A 23481-nucleotide genomic window follows, 5' to 3' on the forward strand; every position below is an offset into this window, starting at 1 on the left:
CCAGGGTCTAGTCTGAGATGATTGCCAATAAATCAAAAGAACTAATTTCAGTATACATCCCCACATGTGAGTGCAATGAAGCCACCCTCTTGGAAAAAGAAGACCCTCACCACTTGAAGGAAAGAAACACAAAAGGATGTGCAATTGTGCACTACCACAAACCAATATTGAACACTATATTAACATAATCCCAAACGCACACCAAACTCACACTATTCCCCCACCCCTCGTCCCGTTTGTGGTAAATGTACTATCCAAAACTAACCCGCACCAAAGTGCCAACTCAAATGGACAATGTTGTGGAGAAACAGGCTTTAAGGAGCCTTTTTTATATAACATATCACAATTCATCATTGTAGCTAAACATATTTCCATGTTCGCTGAAATTATGTAATAATTGGCTTATATTTCTTATAATAAAGATAATAATGTTATGATCTATAGATCCCATCTGAAATAGTGTATAATTTTATTTAAAATTTATTGTTAATGTCTAAAAAGATATGAAATGTAACAAGTTATTGCCACATGAAGGCTATACCCAGGACTAAACGAGCAAATATTTGCTTTCATGTCAATGTTAAGACACTCTCCTCTTGTCATGTAATCCATATATTCACCTGTTGGATAAATAATAAGTGTGAAATATGATTACATCACAAAAAAATACATAACTTCAATAATAGTATAAGTTATTTGAAAAGAAACGCTTTACAAAGCTTGGTTGCAATCTCTTGGAATACCTTAGGCTGGAATGCATGGTATAATAACCAATTAGAATGTTAACGGGTTTTATTCAAGTCATAGACTTGGACCGGTTAACTTAAATTAATGAAAACGATACGATACACTAGATTAAGTGATGACCGGATAGACTGTAGTTTAATCCCCACAAGTACTAAGATTTGTATAATATGGGTAAACAATATACATTTTGGAATTTGTAATGAATATGAAAAGATTTGACCCGTTTTGGTAAACTTACGTAAACTAGTTACATAAGCTACCCGTACGCGCATAGGCGGTAGTAGGTGATCGGATGATCTATAAACAAGTTCAATATGCCAAAATATTTTAATTATGTTATAATATCAGTAGGTAATCCATTTTATGTGATCATTATGGTCTAAAACCAGTTTATGCACCATAAGTTATAAAAACTCAAGTTATAAACAAGTTCATTATGCCAAAACATGTTAATTATATTACCATATCAGTAGGTTATCCATTTCATAAGTTTACTATTAATTAAAATCAAATTATGCACAAAAAGGCATTTTGGTCATTATTAGGGATATTAGAAGAACTTGCAAAAAAACTCAAGAACTGATTTAGATCAGGTAGTATAACCACAGAGGGTTATTCTACACTATAATATGATCATAATGCAACTTAGAATCAGTAGCTAAAGTTGCTAAATCGGGTCAGAATCGAAAGTCAAAGCAGAAGTCAAACTGCTTGACTTTCGGTTGCGACCCGACACATAAACTGGAAATGACGGGCTGAACATGTTTATACATGTTCTAATATTAGTTACCAACTGATTTAGTGTTAAAAACATGAGTTAAAACATTTACAAGTTCATTTTATAAGTTTTCCAAAAATCTATCGTTTGACTTTTTATTGAACTTAACTTGACCCGTCATTTGACCAACTTAACATGATTTCCAGGAGGCGCCCTTTTGAGGGATTAACAACTACCTTATTACGATCACGTAGCCATGTTTGATTCGAACAATGGCTGAATCATAATGGTCTAAATCGAAAGTCAAAGCAAAAGTCAATTTGCTTGACTTTCGGCTAATAAAAGCCTATAAAAATGAAAAGAGCTGGAAAGGAGCACTTACTTATGATACTTAGAGAAAATAGAACTCAGTTAGGAGGTCCTTTTTGATCAGGAGCTCCAGATAAAGAGAAAAAAGGAAGAATGATGAAAGGTGCAAGGAATGAGTTCAACATATGGTGCCTATTTATAGTGCAAGAGGTTGAATGGAGATCAAGATAAGTGTTAGAGCCCATCTAAGATCATTCCAGGTGTTATTGGACCTGTCTCCTACTGAGGATGGGTGGCACATTGCAAGAGAGGTGGCAAAGTGGCAAAGTTTCTTGGCCTTCAAACAAAACTGCCACTGGCAGTAGCTTACGGACCGTATAGGTCCGGGTCTTACGGTCCGTAAGCCCATAAAGCGCACACAAAATTTGAATTCCTTACGGACCGTAAGGGATTAGCCTTTGCGATCAGTAAGAGACCTCTAGAAAATCATAATTTTGGTATTTTTCATATTTAGTCCCTCCACATTCATATTTTCCAATCTTTACACAATTAGCCCCTCTCGTCCAAATTATTAGGCATATATGAGAGTGGACACGTGTAATTATATTATTCGACGATATTTCCCTTCGGCTATCCACTTCCAATCACCACCGCACTCATGATTCCACCTACCCTAAAGTCGGCACTGCCGAATGAAGACGCTACAGGCCACCCAACCAGTAAAGCAAAGCAGGAGATGGGTTGGTATTGGTGTTACAGGCTGCTACAATGTTGGGGTTGAAATAAATAAGTAGCAGATACTTTATTAATATGTATGTTGGTGGTATCATCCTTGATGCATATGTTACAACCATGGTGGAATTAGGGTTGTGGGGTTTTAAAACTGAAGAAGCAGGGATCGATGCACAATTTTTTTTTTCTTTTGCTTTGTTATTTAAGGGTTTTAAGTGGGTATGTGCAATGACATAAATGCCCCCCCCCCAACCATGTGATGGACATATGACCACCTTTTAACAATTTAATTGGATGGAGTTGGTGACGAGGGCCAAAAAGGTTATAAGAAATGACGTCAGAGGCTCAGATGTCAAAAGATTCATTTTTGGTCTTATAAGGTTAAAATGAATTAGGCACAGAGGCTAAAATCGTAATTTACTCTTTAATTTACATGATAATAATCTAGTTAATTTTGAACTAGTTTTTCTCTACCAAAAAACTACTATGTTTATTTAAAAAGCACCAAAGTTAAAAGATAACTTTCAGTTATCTGTTATTAAACAATTCTTGATGATCTAGTAAATATTCACACAAAGTTGTTATTGATGTGGGTGAATTCCAAAGAATCATCCTAAATGTTCAAATACCAAGTTTTCTTCCTCAAAAGGCCATCATTCTCCTCTAAAACATACGAAATAGACCTCTTTTCACTACATTATTTAACAATGAAAATAAAATTTAAATGAACAACTCAAAATAGCATAATTTCAAACCCCAAATCAAGCCCACCACTTCAAACTTTTGAAAATCCTAAAACTATCTAACCTCACTATCTTATATGTTTGTTAGACAGTTGATGCTTCTTACATGATCACACAAGCTTCTTCACATGATCATACCATACCCATTGTAGTTTGCGTTTTCTTGCTCCATTTCTTCTGATTCCGGCCATATATGTGTATAACACTATCATGACTCAAGGTAACTCAATCAACCTAAAAGCGACCCAGTTAGGATATATTTATGCGATTCAATCCCCATCCTTGGGATATTGCATGTTCATTCCTAGGATTCAATTTGGGATAATGCGACTACAATATGGAATACATAAGACAATAAAAGCCTAAATTTTTAGGCATAGATTGAAGACCTATTTTTCCAAACTTTAGGAGTGTGATGATTGAGTAAATGAAATATTTTGTTATCTAACTTGTGTTTAGTAAAACTTACTTAGAAGTTACCTTAAAAAAATATGAAAGATTACGGTTAACAAGAAGTAGAAGACAAAGATATGGAATTCATTTGTCATTCGGGGACTAATATAAAGAAAAAAAAGGGTGAGGGTGTAAAAGTAAAAGAAAAAGAAAAAGGGGACGCGGGGCCCAAGAACCCTAAATTGTACTGCCGTATACTTTTACTAAGTTATTTTGTGTTGTGTGTGTCCGACCCATTTCTCCCGCTGTCTGTCTCTCTCTCATCGTGACTTGGTAAACTGCAAGAAATATCCAAGAAACTTCCCTTCCTTCATTATTTCATCATCGCAGTCTTCACACATCTAATCTTCTTGTATGTACGTTTTATTATTATTATTTTATCATTTATTTCACTTTCTCTGTTCAAACTCGTTTGATTTTCATCTCTACACCCAATTTGACTTGGGTGTTGTTGTTGATTTTGGGTCTTTTGTTTGTGGATTGGATTATACGAAACAGGCATCAAACAAATTGTAAGTCTTTTTGTTGTTTGTTTGACTTTGAAATGATCTATTGTATTGTTTTGTTTTGGTAATTCCTATGTAGATTGACTTTCTTAGATCATAGGGTTTTTTGATCATCAAGAATAACGATGGTAATTGTAACATCTTATTTTGTAATAGTTAATCTCTACTAGGACTAATGTTTGTTTATGCAAGTCTGGATGGATATATGTAAACAAGAGAATTTTGTATCAGTTGGGGTTATCAACTTTTAACTAACAAACACACAACTAGCAAATGGTTATTTTGATCAGTATTAAAAGTAAATTGAAGAGGGTCTATACTGAAACACAGATTCAGTGCTACTTGTTTTTTAGAATTATTCGTGTTTCCAACTGTATGCCCAGCCCAAGGGAAGTTAAAAGTGCTTGTGATGTTAGTTTATATAATACACTTGTGATCTAAATGAGGTTTTTTATGTGTCTTCAGTCGTTCGCTTTCACAATTCAAGGCAACCCTTTTATTTATGGAGTTGAAGGCCCCTTTATTGATTTGAGCGTATAGCTATTTATGCTGCAGTTGGAACTCTTTCCAGGCATTATTTACAGCAATGAATGAGAAGTTTGTGAGGTTAGCCTTTGTTTTGTTTAGATCTTCAGTTTGAGTATGTAAATTTTCATAAACTGTTAGCGGACGTGCCAAGGCGCATACCCTTGAAAAAGATTTTATTGTGAAAAAACTTGCAGTTGTATTACGATTAAAAATCCTTGATCCACAATTCAAAGCACGGCCTATAGTTTTATTACGACTGTGGTCTGTTGTGTATTATATATGATATTTATAATAATCTGAGCAGGTTTGAGGACTGGAAGTCAGAAAGAAGCAGCAATGGAGGTTCTCCAAAGAGATTTAAAACAGCCTTAGGTTCTGTTTCTAGTATGTTCCGGAAAAGCTTCGAACATGGTTCCGGAGGGGTTAAAAGCTTGAAAAGAACAATGGGAACCCATCCATTGAATAGGATTTTAAGCAGAGGTCTTGGTTCTGGGAAGAAAACGCTTAATCCACAAGGGAAATTCCTCCAAAAGTGGAACAAAATATTTGTGTTGTCGTGTTTGATTGCTGTTTCTGTGGACCCATTATTCTTCTATATTCCAATAGTCAAAGAAGACAACAAGTGCCTTGATTTAGACAGCAAGTTGCAGATAACAGCTAGTGTTTTGCGTTCGTTCACAGATATTTTCTACATAGTTCACATCATCTTTCAGTTCCGTACTGGTTTTATACCTCCATCTTCGAGAGTATTTGGTAGGGGTGTTCTCGTTGAGGATGCCTGGGAGATTGCAAAGAGATATCTGTCCTCATACTTTCTAGTTGACATTCTTGCGGTTCTTCCATTGCCTCAGGTCAGAGCCAAACTTAATATATATATAATATGTACATGTTACAAGTTATATAGTCTCTTAGGATTAAACATCTTGATCATCTTGCTTTATTATCTCAGGTTGTGATTTGGATCATTATACCGAAGTTGCGTGGCTCAAAGTCCTTGAACACAAAAAACTTGTTGAAATTCATTGTATTTTTTCAGTACATCCCGAGAATGCTTCGAATCTATCCTCTGTATAAGGAGGTCACAAGAACATCTGGCATACTTACTGAAACTGCATGGGCTGGGGCTGCTTTCAATCTCTTTCTTTACATGTTGGCTAGTCATGTAAGAGGTGGCACAAGTTTTTTTATAGATTATCTAGGGGTGTGTATATATATATATGGTTAGGTTCAAGAGAACCATTTAAATCTTAAAAACCTAGAAAACCACTATCAACCAATCAATTTTTTTTTCGTTCTTTTTTAAATTAAAAGTTTAGTATTGTAAACAAAAATATATGTAGCTTGTGAAGGTACATATATGTATCTTGCGAATTACATAATGTTTTTTTCTCCCTCAAAAGATCAATAACATAAAAAAAGAATGAAATAAAATCTAGGTTGATTGTAGTTTTCTTGCGGTTATCTTTTAGGTTTTCTATGACCCCCCTCTCTCTCCATATATATATATAGGGGTGCTAAATTGGTCGTGTTCGCAACTTGGCGGGTTCAACTCGACACAATGTCGAACACTACACCACACGAATACTCGTGTGTTGAACTAAACACGACCCGTTTGACTTGAATTTGTTTGTTTTTTCCCTATATTAATACTCTAAAGTCTAAAGTTACATTTTTACAAGAAAAAAATACAAATGTATATAAAGCAATAACATTTTAGTTATAAACTTCTATGTCAGTTTCTATTAAAAAGTTTTAGTTTTTGGCATAAAATACCCAAGCAATTTAGTTTATGACATAAAACACATATTAAGAAACTAAATTAAAAATAAATGGGTCAAACGGGTCAACCCATGAATTTTGTGTTAGGTTTGTGTCGTGCTAGAAATTCACACCCCTAAAAAATACATGCCTCATTTTGCTCGATTTTTCTATCTTGAATATTTGTCAACTAGGGGTTATAGACGTTTTTGTCTTGATGTTGTGGGCGCTTTTTACGTTTTATGTTCTATCATCTCAGACATATATATTATACACATGTTATTGAGTGCTTCATCATCTTTTGGGATTGTAGGTATTCGGAGCCTTTTGGTACTTGTCTTCTATCGAACGTGAAACCACTTGCTGGCGAAAGGCATGCGGGAATATAACCGCAACTTTTAATGCAAATGTTTCAGAATGTGTGCATTCTTCATTTTATTGTGATAGCACGCCACAGCATGTTGCATATTTGAATGCAAGCTGCCCTATCATAGAAATGGAGAATCCTCCTTATGATTTTGGAATCTTTCTTCCTGCCCTTGCATCTGGTGTGGTCAACTCGACTGATTTTCCACAAAAGTTCTTTTACTGTTTCTGGTGGGGCCTACAAAATCTGAGGTTTGTTTGAACACAATTACTTCCAAGTCGTTGAATTTACGTTGATGTGTAGAATTTAGATATTGATTTATTTGTCAATTTTGCAGTTCCTTGGGTCAAAACCTGAAAACAAGCACCTTTGTGTGGGAAATTTGCTTTGCGGTGTTTATTTCTATATCTGGTTTGGTTTTATTCTCATTTCTCATTGGAAATATGCAGGTTGGTAATTGAGCTCTAAATATAATATGTGATATAACTGATACGTTAAGTTCTAATGGCACAATTCTTTTTTTTTTTTACAACAGACATACCTGCAGTCGACAACCATAAGATTGGAGGAAATGCGGGTGAAAAGACGAGATGCAGAGCAGTGGATGTCCCACCGTTTGCTCCCAGAACATCTTAAGGAGCGAATTAGAAGGTATGAACAATATAAATGGCAGGAAACTCGAGGTGTTGATGAAGATAATTTGATCCGGAACCTTCCTAAGGACCTCAGAAGGGATATAAAACGTCATCTTTGTTTGAAACTTCTAAAGAGGGTAAGTAGTTCTTTTCATTGCGTTACAGATGCATAAATAGTGGATATACTATATCTGTTGTTGGTTTTTAGGTGCCCATGTTTGAGAAGATGGATGATCAACTAATGGATGCAATGTGTGACCGTTTGAAACCTGTTCTTTATACGGAGAAGAGCTATATTGTGAGGGAAGGGGACCCGGTCGATGAGATGCATTTTGTAATGCGAGGCAAGTTATTAACCGTTACAACCAATGGTGGCCGAACCGGTTTCTTCAACTCTGAGGAGCTGAAAGCAGGCGACTTTTGTGGGGAAGAGCTTCTTACATGGGCCTTGGACCCACATACATCATCCAATCTCCCCATCTCCACACGAACGGTTCAAGCACTTGAAGAAGTCGAGGCGTTTGCATTGATGGCGGATGATCTGAAATTTGTGGCATCTCAGTTCAGAAGGCTTCATAGCAAGCAGCTACGCCACACTTTCAGGTTCTACTCACAGCAGTGGAGGACATGGGCGGCTTGTTTCATACAGGCGGCATGGCGGCGGCATTGTAGGAAGAAACTGGAAGACTCGCTTCGGGAAGAAGAAGATAGGCTGCAAAGTGCTTTAACTGGAGCGGGTGGGAGCTCACCTAGTTTGGGTGCTACGATTTATGCATCACGGTTTGCAGCGAATGCGCTTCGTGCTTTGAGGCGAAACGGTGCAAGGAAAGGTAGAATTCCTGAGAAAATACCGCCGTTGATGCTTCAGAAGCCAGCAGAGCCTGATTTTACTGCTGAAGATTGATGAAATTTAATTGGTTGTTTATACATATATATATTATTATGTATGTTGTGCAAGTACAAGAAGCTCTTGATAGTTTTTTTGGAATGTTGTAAAAGTATAGTTTTGTGATTTTTTCTAGTTAATGCTTCTTGTAATTGTAGATAAATCCCAAGTCCTATAACCAACTTACTTCTAAGAAAATAACAAATTAAATCCAGTCAAACATAACTTCTCTAAGAACCTGGATATAATAGACCTTACATTATTACCAAGTATACATTTCATAGAAACAGGATGATATCAAAGCTTAGAAAGCTGGATTTCATTATTATTAATATTATTTCAAGATTTAGTTTTATGAACAGGAAACCTCAAGTTCCTTTGAATGTACCATTGACAGACAGGGGCCAAAAAAAAAGTCATTCAAAACAAGAGTCTGTTAAGTAAGTAAGTAGCACACCACACATACATATAACAATTTAGTGGTCATTATTCAACAAATACTTTATGTACATTAATACGACTCCTCCGACATTCATGGATCTACAAAGCTAGAATGATAGTATTATTTATTTATTACACTTGATTAATAACCGATGATAAAAGGTTTTGCTGGTATACCAAGCCTCCAAGCTTATTTAGCAAAACCTGCTTTGACCCCTCTTGTCAGATTAACAACCATATTTTCTCTGCTTCATCAGCTCTATCTACCTCTAGATTACTTTCTCAACATGTCAGATTCCTCTGTCTTTGCAAACCTTCCTCTGATCCTAGGCTGACTGTCTGCCAACGCCTTCCTGCAAGCATACTGAAAACCATAAACAACAAACCATTAGAAGATCATACCATCCTTTATATATTTCTTCTACATTTAATTATTCTATCAACAAATCACCTTGATTTTTCTGCCAAAATTCCTCTTTGTTTTCTTATTCCTGTATCTTGAGAGCTTTTGCAATCGGTCTTCACTGATGCGCTGCCCAAGGGGAGGATAATAACTGTTGCCATCCGATAGTGTCTGTCATAACAGAAAAACAATGATTGGCACGTGTCAAGCTTCTTCGAGTATAAATGCATAAATAAACATATGCACATGAATACATGATTGTGGCCACACATAACGGATTCAAGTCGACATACCATCACCTGATGAATCATACCTATGATACTAGATAATTTAGTCTTTTTCTTTATTGTATAATAATTCTTGAAAATGAGATACTCACACAACCTACCAATCATGTTCCCTCAGTTTTTGTTGTTAACATGGGTATTTAAACATTATAATAGTTTGGATATTCGTATCGTATTCCATGCCTTCTTTATAGTACACACACACATACATATAGATATGTATGATCTAATGGGCTCAGATTTGATATAGCAAGATTGAAACATGACAAAAAAACTCAACCATCATATGCATACACAAGACAGAAATTAGCAATTTGAATTCGACCTTTATGTCTCCCTCACTGAAAGCCCTTCGCATACCATAAGCATTCCCAAAATCTATTTCACTGAAGTTGAGAAAACTGGATTTAACTTGAGCCCCTTGAATCCAATCCATAGAGTTTAGACTATCCGAGCTCATGCTTTTTGGTATTTGACATGATGGATCAACATTCTCCTTTGCAACAAGGTTTTCATCGCTTTTAACTGGGAAACTGAAGTTTATAACTTCAGATAACGGTGATGATTCAGTTCCAGTTCCGGTTCCAGTTGTTGCTTCTTTAGCCAATAAGCTTTTGCATTCATAGAAAACATCATTCAGAAACTCTTCTTTTTGAAACGATTCGATATCTGTAACTTTAAGTTCTTGTGGGGAAATCGTATCTTCTCCACAAGAAATCATTGACATGGCAGATGTCATGGGATCAAGGGTGATCAAAGGTTGTTGGATTATCGGTTCTGGCGCTTTAAACAGATCCCCTTCACCTCCAAGATCATATTCTGATACAGTGGAGGAGGTCTGAATTAGGTTATCCTGAATATTTAACAAGAAATAAAAAACAATCAGAAACAGAAAACGTCACATGAACAAATAGTGATGTAACCATGATGTGTGAATCAACTTAACAAGTAAAATTTGGAAATTTCAAAGCATAATGAAAGAATAACCAGGCTCCACTATGACCATAAATAAATATCCAATTGCTGATTTTATGTTTAAACTACAACATTAGCTACAATGACTTATAAAGCTAAATACTTTTTGCTCCCTTGCTACAATTTCAAACAAACAAGAATCTGGGGTTGGCTTGTAACAGTAGAGGAATGAAAAAAAAGCAACTTTAGGAGGTCAATTGGCTTTTCCCAGATTAGAAAACCATTGGAGCAAATTACAAAGTAAGTGGCACCTTTTTTTTTATTGTTGATTGTAAGTGGGATAGAAAGGTGAATCTTTAATCTTTAATATACAAGTCGACATCAGATATTAACCAAAGTGGAACATATAGAGGGATGGGAACACAAAAGGCATACTCCATATGTTTATTCCATTCAACAACACTTTCACAATGGCAAAAAAAAAAAAAAAAAAAAAAAAAAAAATTAAAACAGTTTTGTTTGATTGACAAGAGGGAGAACCAAAATAAATCATAGATTTATGAAGAAAGGCCCTAATACAGCAGCAGTTATTTTAAAGACAACATTGAAGATGATGTTTAAGAGTCAAAGAAGATTAAAGAGTTTAGAAGAAGAAGAATGAATTACCAGGCAAGTAATGAATTTCTGTGAGTGACAGAAATCATCAAATTGTTGAACATCAGATGAGAAGTTTTGAAAATAAGGGAACATGAGGCCAGTTTCAGCATACATTTCTCAAGAAACTTCAACTTCTTTTTTCACATCCAAAATACAAGTTGAGGCAGGCAGCAAGTAGCAAGTAAAAGTTCAACAGCCACACACAAAAGAACAAACAGAGACTCTGTTCTCTCTCTCTCTCTCTATGATGGTTTGGTTTTAGTTTTGGTTTTTTTGTATGCCCATACCTGCTTCATTGATTTATACGGGGTTTGTGATTACAAGACGACAAACACTTGTGGGTCCCATGCATTTTTGTCCATCTCACCATGTTACAAATATATAAATTTGTATTGACATATGATAACTATTGGTAATAATGCAACTAGTTTGTATTTGTTTTCCCAATATAGTACTTGATTTATCATCACTTTTTGTGCCATTCTTATGCTAATCATTTCTATTACAATAGGGTGTCTCATGGTGTATTTATTTTTTGTGTAATCATTAAATTTTACTTTACAACTTTAATATTTTGTAAATACTTATAACAATCAATGATCTTTGTCCGCATTTTAACTAAGGGTACATGGGTTGGTCATCAGTCATCACACACCATGCCAAGTCACCATTTGACACCATGCTCTATCATATTTTACTCTATTGCACTTGGGATAGTCGTCACACTCCATCATTCACTTTTATTTGTTTTTTAATAAATACTACACAAACATTCATTTATCACGCACACGATGAACATCATTGATTCAAGCACCATCATGTGTGATAAGTGCTAGCGGCAATGTTCCATCATTGACCATCTCGAGTACCCTAAAGATGGCAAAAAAAAAAAAAAAAAATCCCAGCCGACTGGAATGCCCGAAACCTAAACTTCCGAACCGGGTATGAGATTAAGTGATACCCAACCCGATTACCCAAAACTATATATCCGTCAACTGAAACCATATACCCAAATCATATATCTGAAATTTGTTCACTTGTATTTTCTCTTAACTCTTGTTTAGTAATACTTCATTCCAATAATTTCGTTACACGGAAAATAAAACTTTCTTTTGAGATGTATATTTTGATTTAATTATCTATATGTGTATGCTATAAATTACAAAAATTATACTTTTAGATTTATTTCATCATGATATTTTCATATTATAGATATTTCAAATATTTTACGTCAGATTTCTATTTATTATAGATTAAACATAAAACTATATTATAAATGAAAGAAAACATATACTTGAAAATCCCAAAGGGATTTTTTTAGAAAACTAATGGTTATGTCAGATACCCATGGATCTGCCCAGTACGTGACAAGTAGTTACGTGACATATAGTCTACGGGTATTGGCCAGATATGCGACTAGGATTAGCCGTACCCGATCATTGCCAACCCTACTTTTATCATTTCTTTTTGTTTTTGATGTTTTTTTGCTTGATCTAGTTACCACATACCTTTGTTGAGTTACCAAATTTATACGTTTGCCTTATATCTCAAATTTATTTGCAATTACATTACTCATGCACAAATTGTACTTTTTTTTTAAGTATCTCACAATTCCCATCCATCTATAACAAGAAATAATTCCTAAACTAGATGGTTTTATCATGTGAGTGACAATAAATTACAAAGTGGGTTCACTATAACTTTGGGGAAAAATTATTATATGACTGACACATGTTAATGTTATTACAATAATATTCTCAAATAGTTTGATCCCTTTACATTTTGTTTTTTTTCATTCAATGCAAGTGAAAGTGAAATCATATATTTGCGTACAACACATCCTTTAAATACGTTAACTTATAGGCATGTGTAGAGTCTTCCAAAGTGAACATTTTACTTCTCCCGTTAAATGGGAATTTAAAACTACATACAATGTTTCCTAGTTAAGATATGGTAGTTATCTCTTTTTAAATTAATCGATTTCAACGGGATTATTAGTATTATTTTATTTAAGATATTATCAAATAACTATGAGCTTTTTTTTTTTTTAAATCGAAGATTCATTTTATTGTAGTTAGCATCGAGTGAACGAATAGAATGGAATGTTAAGTGGAAAACACATAAACTTATACGTACTATCAAAAGTTGTTAAAAAGTGAACTTGCCCCGCTCACATCCGACCTTCGTTCTCCGCTTGACACGAATATATGACAATATATATTCGAGGGAGTAAATTTGGCTAAACTCTAAAGTCATCTTTTTGGTCCCCAACATAATTTCCATAAACATTGATTACAAGAAGTACTCCCACCAAGAGTAGATTGTACCAAAACCACAACCCTTTTATCACATATGCATGTTTCTGCATTAAATGACTGGTAATGTACTACTCCCATTGCCTTTACAATTGTTGGTTCCTCCACTTACAATTAATTCACTGTATTTAGACAACACAACACAAGGAAGGGCAATTTGATTAACTCATCTATATTTTCTTATTTAAATATACTTTTTGGATTCTTCTCAGAATTGATTTGTAATATGAAAATTAGCTTATATATGCTCAAAGAAAAAGCAAAGCTTGATCTTTGTATGGATGTTTACTAAAAATTTATATCTCATAAAACAAAACAACTAATATAAGATGTCATCTTTGTTAAAATCAATTATATATGTGACACAATTATATTAAGTTAAATCAATCAATGTTTATGTAGGTTTAAAATATTTTGAACAAAATCATTAAATTAATCTCCACGTAAATATATTTATTGATACCAGTAAACAATAAAGAACACACACACGTCATTTTTATACTAATATAGTATATAACCAATGTTTTAAGCTCTCGCTTTTTTAACAATATATAATCATGATGTATCATTTTCTTTCAAGAAAGCATGATCTCTCGTTGTAAAAGATTTTTGGAAAAAAATTCATTTCATTTAATTTCCAAAGGAAAGCCGTGCATATATATCTCATAATAATTACACTTGTCACAAGATTTTGGTTATATAAATTCATCTTAATTTTTAATTATATTATCAATATATGTGATTTAATTTATGATTTTGAATCTGTAAAACATAATTAAATAACTACCGACTCTCCTTAAGGGGGGCTCCTGGTTATTAAGTGATGTGCTTAACTAGGAGTTTAATTCTACAAGATTGGTAGGTATTATTGACGTATTTATCATTTTATCGTAAAAAAATCTAAGAATTACAGTTAAAAAGAAAAAAATAATTACAGACTTAAACTTATATGAGATTATATTAAACTAAACATCATCGCTATCATGAAATTTAGAATTTAATGATGACAATGGAGATTAAGAAAGGATTTGGACTCTTGCCTCCATGGTATTTTGTCATCAACCTCTCCAAGAAAAACATAAATCCAATAAAAACAAAATGTCCAATCAGTATCATATTCATGTATTAAATAATAAGGAGCTCAAGTCATTCGTTTATGTCCACCAAATCTTTTTGTATTTTTTTTCTCTTGTTGTTTCTCTTGTTAAATAAAGAACAATTAAATTTAAAGGTGCTGCATTATAAACATATATTTTATACACTTACAAAACCATATTTTGAACTTAAATTTTAATAATATATAAAGTTTATTAAGTTGTAATTAATCACAAGCAAACAAAAAAGTATGAGTTTCGTGGTTGTCAACTGCTTATGCTAGTGACATAACAAAAAGTGTAACGCGTATAGGTAATATTCAGTTTGCATTATATATTGAGGAATTTACAGTAAATGCAAATATTAGCTGTAAAATTAGTATGAAAAGGAGGTATGAGAAGGGTATAATTCCATTCCTTTTCATTTCTGAATGGCCGGGGAGGGGAGAAGGTCAATATCTCCACATTTAAATAATAATAATGCATCTCGTTCCTTTATGTCAGTATCTAGTGTTCAATGTGGAAAGTGGAGTGCCTCTTTAAAGATGCACAAATAAATAAATTAATAAAATTATAATAATAATAATAATAATAATAATAATAATAATAATAATAATAATAATCAAAGGGAAGAAATTTATTAGTCGCACACAACATCCAAGATTTCAAGGACGACCCTGCTCAGAAAATAACTTCTTGCAAAATCCCTTGTTAAATTCATTGCTTAGCGATTGTTTATTCTTTTGCAAACAAGGCAACTAGCGACAACACCATTTGTATTGGCCAAACGTCACAAAGGCCTTTAGCGGCAAATTAACGTTTTGGACTTTGGTTGCGGTTAAAGGCCTGTAGTGTGTTAAAAAAAAAAACCTACTGAAAATTTATAAACAGTTGCTTCTCCCTTTTTTTTTTGTTCCTCTTTGTTATTAGAATCTTAAAATAATAAAAATAAAAATAAAAATATATATATAGAACGCATGCAGACAAATCCTTTGGTTTATCTAGCGGAGCTGACCTTTAAAAAGTGGGAATTAAACAAAGAGTAACTTTGCTTATAAGCATATTAAATGATGGCTTGACTTCAATTAAATAATTTTTTCAATTGCAGGATGCAAAATTCCATTCCATTCCATGCACTAGAAGAATATGTATGTAGCTGGCTAGTTTTTCTTTAAAGTTAACTTGATGGCTAATACATACATACATAGAAGAAAAAACGTCTGGTCTCATCATGTGACAAACACGTGCACGAAATACACCTTCACGAGGTTCTCTTTCGATGTTGTTTTTCCCTTTCAGACATCAAGTGAAAAAGAGTTATGCCGATTCTTGATCATTTTTAACAAGTGCAAGACAGATGCAAAGGCAAAAGGGCACAACGTACGTACAGCTAGCTGGGATGTAAACAAACAAAAGTGCTATTAACCAGGTCCCTCATGTTGCCATCTTAACTTGCCTTTCCTCAACTTCAACTTCTAGCTTTAATTATTATTATTATTATTATTATTATTATTATTATTATTATTATTATTATTATTATTATTATTATTATTATTATTATTATTATTACTATTATTATTATTATTATTATTATTATTATTATTATTATTATTATTATTATTATTATTATTATTATTATTATTAACACACTTCTTCTTCTTCTTCTTGTATATCTATTTTTTTGGGATGATATGACACAAGGATACAAAAGCTTTCAAACATATATGCTGTCAAAATATTAAACTGTTAAAAAGGCGCTTGTAACATCCCATTGTTTACATTAAGTTACAAATTAATTAGAATAATTAAAATTTGAGAAACAAATATTTTACAATATGCATGATGTATAGTTGAAAGTTGAAGTTTAAAAACAACTTTCATGGTGCATGATATTGCTATTAGAGATCCCGGGGCGGTGCGTTAAACTATCACGGGAACAAGTATAACGCGTTAATCTTCCACCGCCGCTCCAAAGTATAACGCGTGATAGTTTAACGAAATCAGATTTTCGTGATTTTTTCAACGCGTTATGGTTTTTTTTTTGTGAGTGTAATTGTTGGTTGGGAGGAAATTGTTGGGTGTGGTGATGAGTGATGACCACCCCCACTAAAAAAAAGTTGTGAGTGATGGAAAAATGGTTGCTGACATGGCGAAACTTGATTGGTGCTTGTGAGAATTCTATCACTAATAACCACCCCCCTCCCCTTAGGGTGAAGGGAGTAGTTACCTATTTGAAATAGGTAAACTCCTAACTCACCCAATCAGACAGTGCCACGTCAATTCACCTAAATTGTTTACCTAATGCTCAAAAACGTTGGCGGTGGTTTCCTAATGGGGTTTAGGTAAACTATTTAAAAAAGAGAAAAACGTGTGATTAGTTGAGAAGGAATAGACCATATACCCATCTCTCTCCCCCTTCCCTCCCTCTCACCGAATCGGTGAGCACTCACCGAAAACGCCCCCCAATTTGGTAACATGTGCTCGGTAAAAATGGTTGGCGGTGGAGTTGGGATCGGTACCGCGTGAGTTTACCGACCCACTCCGTTCACCCTTACAATATGGCAAAAAAATAAAGTATACTTGTGAGTTGTAACTTAACGTAAATAATTAATAAAATCAACAAAATGTAAGATTAAATATTTTATATTATATTTAATCTAGTAGCCATTATAATCATTTACATTATATGGATCAAAATATATAACAATCCATTAAATAATTAGTTGGTAATTGTTGATGGGCCTAATTACCCTTATTAACTAATTAGGGTTTCCTCCTGGGTGCATATATAAGGAGACTTATGTAGAGGTTTTAGGGTTAGACACATAACCTAATTACTCATAACATCAATCAACCTCTCTCTCCCAACCGATTACCCTTTATCGGTTTCTCTTATCACCATCATTAGATTGCACCCTAAGGAGGAACCAGATCAAGCTGACAATCATGTCGAACCTAATGCTGCAACTACATCTGGATTCTCTGCTGGCCTGTACTGATGCAATCAGGTATGTTTTCATGTTTTCCTTCATGTATAAACAGAACTGAACCAACATGTGGTATCAGAGCATATGTTGATTAGTCAGTTCTGTTTTTCGTATCCATTAATTCTGGTATTGAAATCTGGAAAACAGAAATTTTAAAAGCCTAATATAATCAATCAGCATGGTTTCGAGTCCCTCATGAAGTCATCGATATCACTGTTTCGGAAATTTAATTGGTTTATTACATTACTCGAGACCAATATGGTTAAAGTTCATGTCCGAAATCTGTTTAGAAGCCTTAATTTTCAGATTTCGGGTTCCAGAATTATTATTTTATTTTTTAGGGTTCATCATGTGTTCTTAGAAAATTCGAAAATTCCTTTATGTTTTGGAATGTAATCAGGATTATTGAGTGTTTTTCCTGTTTTGATCCAATTTTATCATCTAAGTTTATTCGAAAACTGTTAATTGATAATCAGATAAAATTTTCGAAATATTTTGACAAAATTAGATCATCATTAAAACAGGAAAACATATCTCAAAATCCCTTAGAATTCGATTTTTCAGTTATTATCACTAACAGCTGTAACAGGAAGTTTCGAGATCCCTTTAACGAGCCGAGACCAAGATCTCGACTCGAGACCATAAGGTCTCTACTCGAAATCATAAGTGTTCTCAAATCTTCATAACTCGAGACAACGATTTCGACTCGAGACCACAGGGACTTGACTCGAGACCACTGAGGTTTCGACTAAGGGCTTAAATTTGTACAACTCGAGACAAAGGTCTCGACTCGAGACCATAAGGTCATAACTCGAGACCATAAGGTTGCGACTCGAGACCATAAAGGTCACAACTCGAGACCATGGTTGCGACTCGAAATCTCATCAAGCACTCGAGATTTCATAAAACACAGTAGTCGAGACCATGATTACGACTCGAGACCGTGGTTGCGACTCGAGACCTCATCATGACTCGAGATCTTATAAGATATAGTAGTCGAGACCATGGTTTCGACTCGAGACAACAAGGTTACGACTCGAGACCTCATAACTAACTCGAGATCTCATAACTCAGTCGAGACTTGACTCGAAACCTCATTATTTTAGGCTGTTTAATGTGAACTAAGATTTAGCTCGGGGCTCCGCCCCGAACCCCGTGCGGGGGCACGCTGTCCCCTGCAACCCCCAGCGAACTCACCGCGGAGTTCGATCCGCGCTAACGGGTGGTTTGCTATTAAATGATTGGTTTTTTAATTAATTAGTTAATTAATGAGGATCAAATAATGTTTTACAAAACCAAAATGGCTTAACTTGAATGAGTTTTTTGATATATCATTTCTGGCCAAAGCTGACTTGATACATCTACTTATCGTTCAAGTATTACGAAAGCTATGTTAAGTGTGCATCATAAGCATGAATGTTTTAATATCTGGCCAAAGCTGATTTAATTCCTTCATAGATGGCATACTTAACAAGTGCATAACTAAAGTGATTGTCTCAATTTCTGGCCAAAGCTGATTTGTTAGAACCACTTTGCACACATGCTTAAATGATTACACTTCTGGCCAAAGCTGTTTTGTCTTCGTTTAAGTAGAACTTTAAGTAGTCTATTATTTTGATGTTAGTAATAGACGTATCACAATCTCTTCACATAATGATCCTTATATTAATGATCCTCAATTAATTTTTTTGTGATCATTTTGTCTGCGTTATTCTTAGTATCCATAATTTTTGCTCACTATATTTTTCTTCTATAAGTCTATATCTCATCCACTCTAATTCCTAAGCCTAAAATGTTTTGCTTTATTTAAAGTTTCTATAAGAATTAGCTCTTAAATTAAATCCTTGATTATCTCTTAAGACACGATAACCCTATTGCTATCTTCTGATAAGGCACTACAGAAGAAAAGTAGAGCATGATGATTAGGATAAATCGAACATGATGTCTCTTATGATAATCAAGAACTCTCTAACATAATTGCTATCACTAAAGTTATTCCAGATTAAGTTTTTCCTAAGACTAATCTATAATTGTGGAATAATCACTAGAACTCCTAAGGTGCATGTCTTCATTTAAAATTATAAATTATAAGGTTAAGTGGTATATGTGAATATATTATAATGTACAATACCATGACCCATAAAGTTAAGGGCTTACGCATGGAAATAAGTACATTTTCCAGTACATTACATACTAAGTTTTCATTTGTACAATTTGATGCATTATAAATCAGCTATAACACTCAAAAGTACCAAAGTATAACGAGTGTGTTGATAAGCAACATATGTACATAGAAATAAATGTTTGAAACTGGAAAATAAGATGTTATTCACCTTACAACCACTAAAACCTTAAGAGAGGATTGTTCTAAGGTCCATAGACAAATTACAAGTGCTAATCCCAACGTTAAGGTTCTTTAAGGGAAAAATCTCACTGCATAATTATGCCATTAGACTAGGCATAAGCAACGAGACTATCCATTATTCTAAAGAACAGTTGGGCAAATTAATTAGATAGTCACTTACTAATGATATTTAAGTCTGCTAATTTTAATATTCCAATTAACAAATGATTAGTTGACTCTAGTTCCATACGTTTCCTTACCAGAACTCGACAAATAACTAACATGAGAGTTAGTGACAAAATTAAATGTTAAGACTATAAGAACCATAATGAACAGTCTTCCAACAACGCTTTTCGATACCTTATATATTCTGAAGATTAATCAGAATATAGTATCATAATTAAGCAATGTTATGAAGGTTGTGAGGTTTGCATAGTCAACATAAAGTCACACTTATCTTAAACTCTCCTCTTATTTGTTCTAAATATCTGGATAGAAACATTACTAAGATGAAACTAGATGATACCTTACTTTTTCACAACTTTTGTCATCATGCTAATGAGAATTTGACAAAAGGTAAATGAGACTTGTAAATTTCATCCATTAGAACCAAAATTCATGAGAAATCATGACATAGTTAATGAGGATGATTTTTTTTCATCTAATCTCATTTTAAGTGATTTTAAATCATGACGTTAAAGCCCTAAAATATGACTTGGCTTAAGGAATAAGCATGGGTCCATCATAAGTCATTCATTGACATTCGTGGAACTTATTCCAAATGGAATATTCAGACATAATTCATTTATCATTTAACAGACTATCAACTTGTATCTAAATTTTGTCACATATGGCCCACGGTCTTAGAAGAAATCTATTCATATATATACTTAATAAGATTTCTATTAGAAATGTCCCTAAAGTTTTTTATGATATCTGGACATTAAAGAAATCAAATAAAGTCTAACATATATGTGATAGGTTCCTACGTCACGTAGCTCATTGAAACTTCTCTTGTAGCATTCTAGAGATATTAAAGATCAGTGGGAGCATTAAGTGTCTTAATAATAACTTGCAATAGTTGCAAGAGGTGGGGGAGTGAAAATTTTACATTACCTTATAAGTTTGCACCTCTTGTACAAGACACCGCTCCATCATGACACTGTTCTATCATCACCTGTCTCCTTAAAATCTAATGCTACTCTAACAAAAGTTTCATTGTTGCCTAATTGTGGGCGCACTTAGATTTCTTACCTAAAATAATATAATCCTCAACAAGAGAAATCACAACGACTAACGTCATTAATTAGTTTTCTCTATTAGAATTTGCTGGTCGTTAAATATTGACCCTAAGCATGCTGAGTTCCTAAAGATTTCTAAGGTCGTTGGGAGCAGTCAAAGTCCTTATCATGATTTGCAAGGAATACAAGAGGCGGGGGGAAGAGTGTCATTAAATTTCACTCCGAATTTAACTCCGATTACACCTCTTGTACACCACACTGCACCAACTCTTACAAAACTTAGATGATAGCAACCTAACCAAGAGCTAATCCATAAAGCTGAAACTTTTAAAACCCAATAATCAACTCAGGAGGTCATCTAGGTTTAAAACCTACTAACTTTGATGATTACGTAACCTTCCTAACTGAAGTTGAAATGGATTTTGAAAATGTTTACTGATCCTATCTCTTCTAATTAAGCCATTAGTGTCAGTCAATCTTCTAAATGGAATAAAACAGTTTTCTAGTAAAACTGATTTTATGTGTTCATGTAACGTTTGGGATTTGATTGAATTACCTAAGAGTGTTCATAACTAAACCAAATCCTGAAATAAGCGTTAAGACACTAAGAAGCATGATTGATTGTCAAAGGTTATACTTAGGAAGAGATAAATTATCAAAGATTTCTTTGAGGATCATTACTGTTCTAGTAGCTTATAATAGTTTAAAGCTACATTAGATGAACATTAAAAACAATTTTCCCTAACAAATGGCTGACATATTTACATGTTCATAAAACAACCTGAAAGTTCCAAACTGAAGGTTAAAGAACATTTTATTTCTAAGCCAATAAAATCCATGTATGGGTTAATGCAAACATCATAATGTGATGAAATCTTAATGTAATTATTTTCATCAACAACCAAGTGGATTAATGTACCTACCTCAAAATGAGTGGGAGCAACTAAGATAAACTTGTCTATATAGATGATATTCTTTTGACAAGTGTATGTTACATAAGTCAAAGCATTGTTAACACAAACTTTGATATAATAGATCTCAGAGATATCTCTTATGTATTAGATATCATAACATGCCCAATGGGACATTAGTTTTGTTCTATAAGTTTAACATTAAATGGGTCCTTACATATGTAACAATATTGCTCTCCTTCAGAGGATAATATGGTAAATGAGATTATTTATCTATGCTTCATTAATTAGAAGCCTTATGTAAGTTTAAGTCTATACTCGTTTAGATATTACTCACATTGCAACACACTAGATATGTCTAGATTAATGTGAAGCATCTAATGGAGTATTACAATATCTTTAAAGAAACGAGAGGCTAAAATTTGAAGGAAAAGTGAGAACTAAAAACCGGTTGATTACTTTAACTTTGTGATATTCAAAGATGACAAAAATGTAATTTCGGGTATATCCTTATGTCAGCAGACAAAATCTAACTCATGGAGGAGTCATAATAAACTGATAATAACAACCTAAGTTATAACGACATAATATAGTCACTAAATGTTGTTGGAAATTTATCAGTGGACTCATAAGTTTATTAACTTCATATAATGTTTTTGAAGACTTAGTGTGATAAAGTCAGCTACCATAACTCCTTGAACAGTAACAGTTCAAGAGGTGCTGCATTAAGTTTCGATACGCAATTAATTATTCGTTTATGAACGAATTGAGGAAACTAAGTTTTGTATCGAATACATTCATGATATGCTTAAGGATCCTATAACTGAAGGGCTATTACCCATAAGTCTTATTAAGAGAGCTCATAGACGGGTATTAATTAATGGCCATGCGCAATTGCATATCGTACTATGAATGTCTAAGTATTAGTTAATTTTCCTCACCAGTTTGATTTTGTACGTCTCTAAGAATATGTTAAGTCGACATAATGGCATATAGACAAATATAGTTACAAATCAAACAAAGGGCTTATGCGTATTTTGATCATGACGATTAGGTTTTAAATTAAGGCTATAGTATGATTAATGGGGGTCCTGAGTCGCATAATGATTCAACGGCTGTATTTCTCTGCTATAGTACTTGTTTAAGGCTAAAATGAGTGTTAACTCCTGATCAGGCTTATCTAACACTCATAGTAAATGATTACTCGGCTAAGTGGGAGAATGTAAGATTAAATATTTTATATTATATTTAATCTAGTAGCCATTATAATCATTTACATTATATGGATCAAAATATATAACAATCCATTAAATAATTAGTTGGTAATTGTTGATGGGCCTAATTACCCTTATTAACTAATTAGGGTTTCCTCCTGGGTGCATATATAAGGAGACTTATGTAGAGGTTTTAGGGTTAGACACATAACCTAATTACTCATAACATCAATCAACCTCTCTCTCCCAACCGATTACCCTTTATCGGTTTCTCTTATCACCATCATTAG

At 33.7% G+C, this 23481-nt stretch overlaps 2 protein-coding genes across 4 annotated transcripts; one reads left to right on the top strand and one right to left on the bottom strand.

The window, feature by feature from the left end:
• The first annotated feature begins 3925 nt into the window (after window positions 1-3925).
• On the top strand, window positions 3926-8545 carry LOC110869239 (cyclic nucleotide-gated ion channel 1). 3 transcript variants are annotated; one of them, XM_035975456.1, is made up of 9 exons: window positions 3932-4054; window positions 4201-4214; window positions 4674-4814; window positions 5041-5587; window positions 5686-5898; window positions 6808-7112; window positions 7199-7310; window positions 7397-7633; window positions 7705-8545. In XM_035975456.1, exons 3-9 carry the CDS (start codon window positions 4795-4797, stop codon window positions 8398-8400), a joined length of 2130 nt encoding a protein of 709 aa, XP_035831349.1. In that variant the 5' UTR covers window positions 3932-4054; window positions 4201-4214; window positions 4674-4794; the 3' UTR covers window positions 8401-8545. The 3 variants fall into 3 exon arrangements, with proteins under 3 accessions (XP_035831347.1, XP_035831349.1, XP_035831348.1); XM_035975454.1 differs by lacking the exon at window positions 4201-4214 and having other exon boundaries at window positions 3926-4054; XM_035975455.1 differs by lacking the exon at window positions 4201-4214 and having other exon boundaries at window positions 3932-4058.
• Window positions 8546-8818: 273 nt separating this feature from the next.
• Window positions 8819-11360, bottom strand: LOC110869238. The gene is made up of 4 exons (XM_022118527.2): window positions 11095-11360; window positions 9839-10366; window positions 9275-9397; window positions 8819-9187 (listed from the first exon to the last, which is right to left on the bottom strand). Exons 1-4 carry the CDS (start codon window positions 11197-11199, stop codon window positions 9098-9100), a joined length of 846 nt encoding a protein of 281 aa, XP_021974219.1. The 5' UTR covers window positions 11200-11360; the 3' UTR covers window positions 8819-9097.
• Between the last annotated feature and the right edge of the window lie 12121 nt (window positions 11361-23481).

This window comes from Helianthus annuus, chromosome 7 (genome assembly GCF_002127325.2).
Source record: "Helianthus annuus cultivar XRQ/B chromosome 7, HanXRQr2.0-SUNRISE, whole genome shotgun sequence".
Lineage (NCBI taxonomy): Eukaryota > Viridiplantae > Streptophyta > Magnoliopsida > Asterales > Asteraceae > Helianthus > Helianthus annuus.

What these genes read in the sequence shown, in the direction of transcription:
- LOC110869239 (XM_035975454.1), top strand. Translation starts at nt 4,795, where the DNA reads ATGAATGAGAAGTTTGTGAG. An exon ending in ATGAATGAGAAGTTTGTGAG is followed by an intron (nt 4,815 to 5,040) that starts GTTAGCCTTTGT and finishes TAATCTGAGCAG; the next exon opens with GTTTGAGGACTGGAAGTCAG. An exon ending in CGGTTCTTCCATTGCCTCAG is followed by an intron (nt 5,588 to 5,685) that starts GTCAGAGCCAAA and finishes TTATTATCTCAG; the next exon opens with GTTGTGATTTGGATCATTAT.
- LOC110869238 (XM_022118527.2), bottom strand. Translation starts at nt 11,199, where the DNA reads ATGTATGCTGAAACTGGCCTCATGTTCCCTTATTTTCAAAACTTCTCA. An exon ending in AGAAATTCATTACTTGCCTG is followed by an intron (nt 10,367 to 11,094) that starts GTAATTCATTCT and finishes TTAAATATTCAG; the next exon opens with GATAACCTAATTCAGACCTC. An exon ending in TCAGTGAGGGAGACATAAAG is followed by an intron (nt 9,398 to 9,838) that starts GTCGAATTCAAA and finishes CTGTTATGACAG; the next exon opens with ACACTATCGGATGGCAACAG.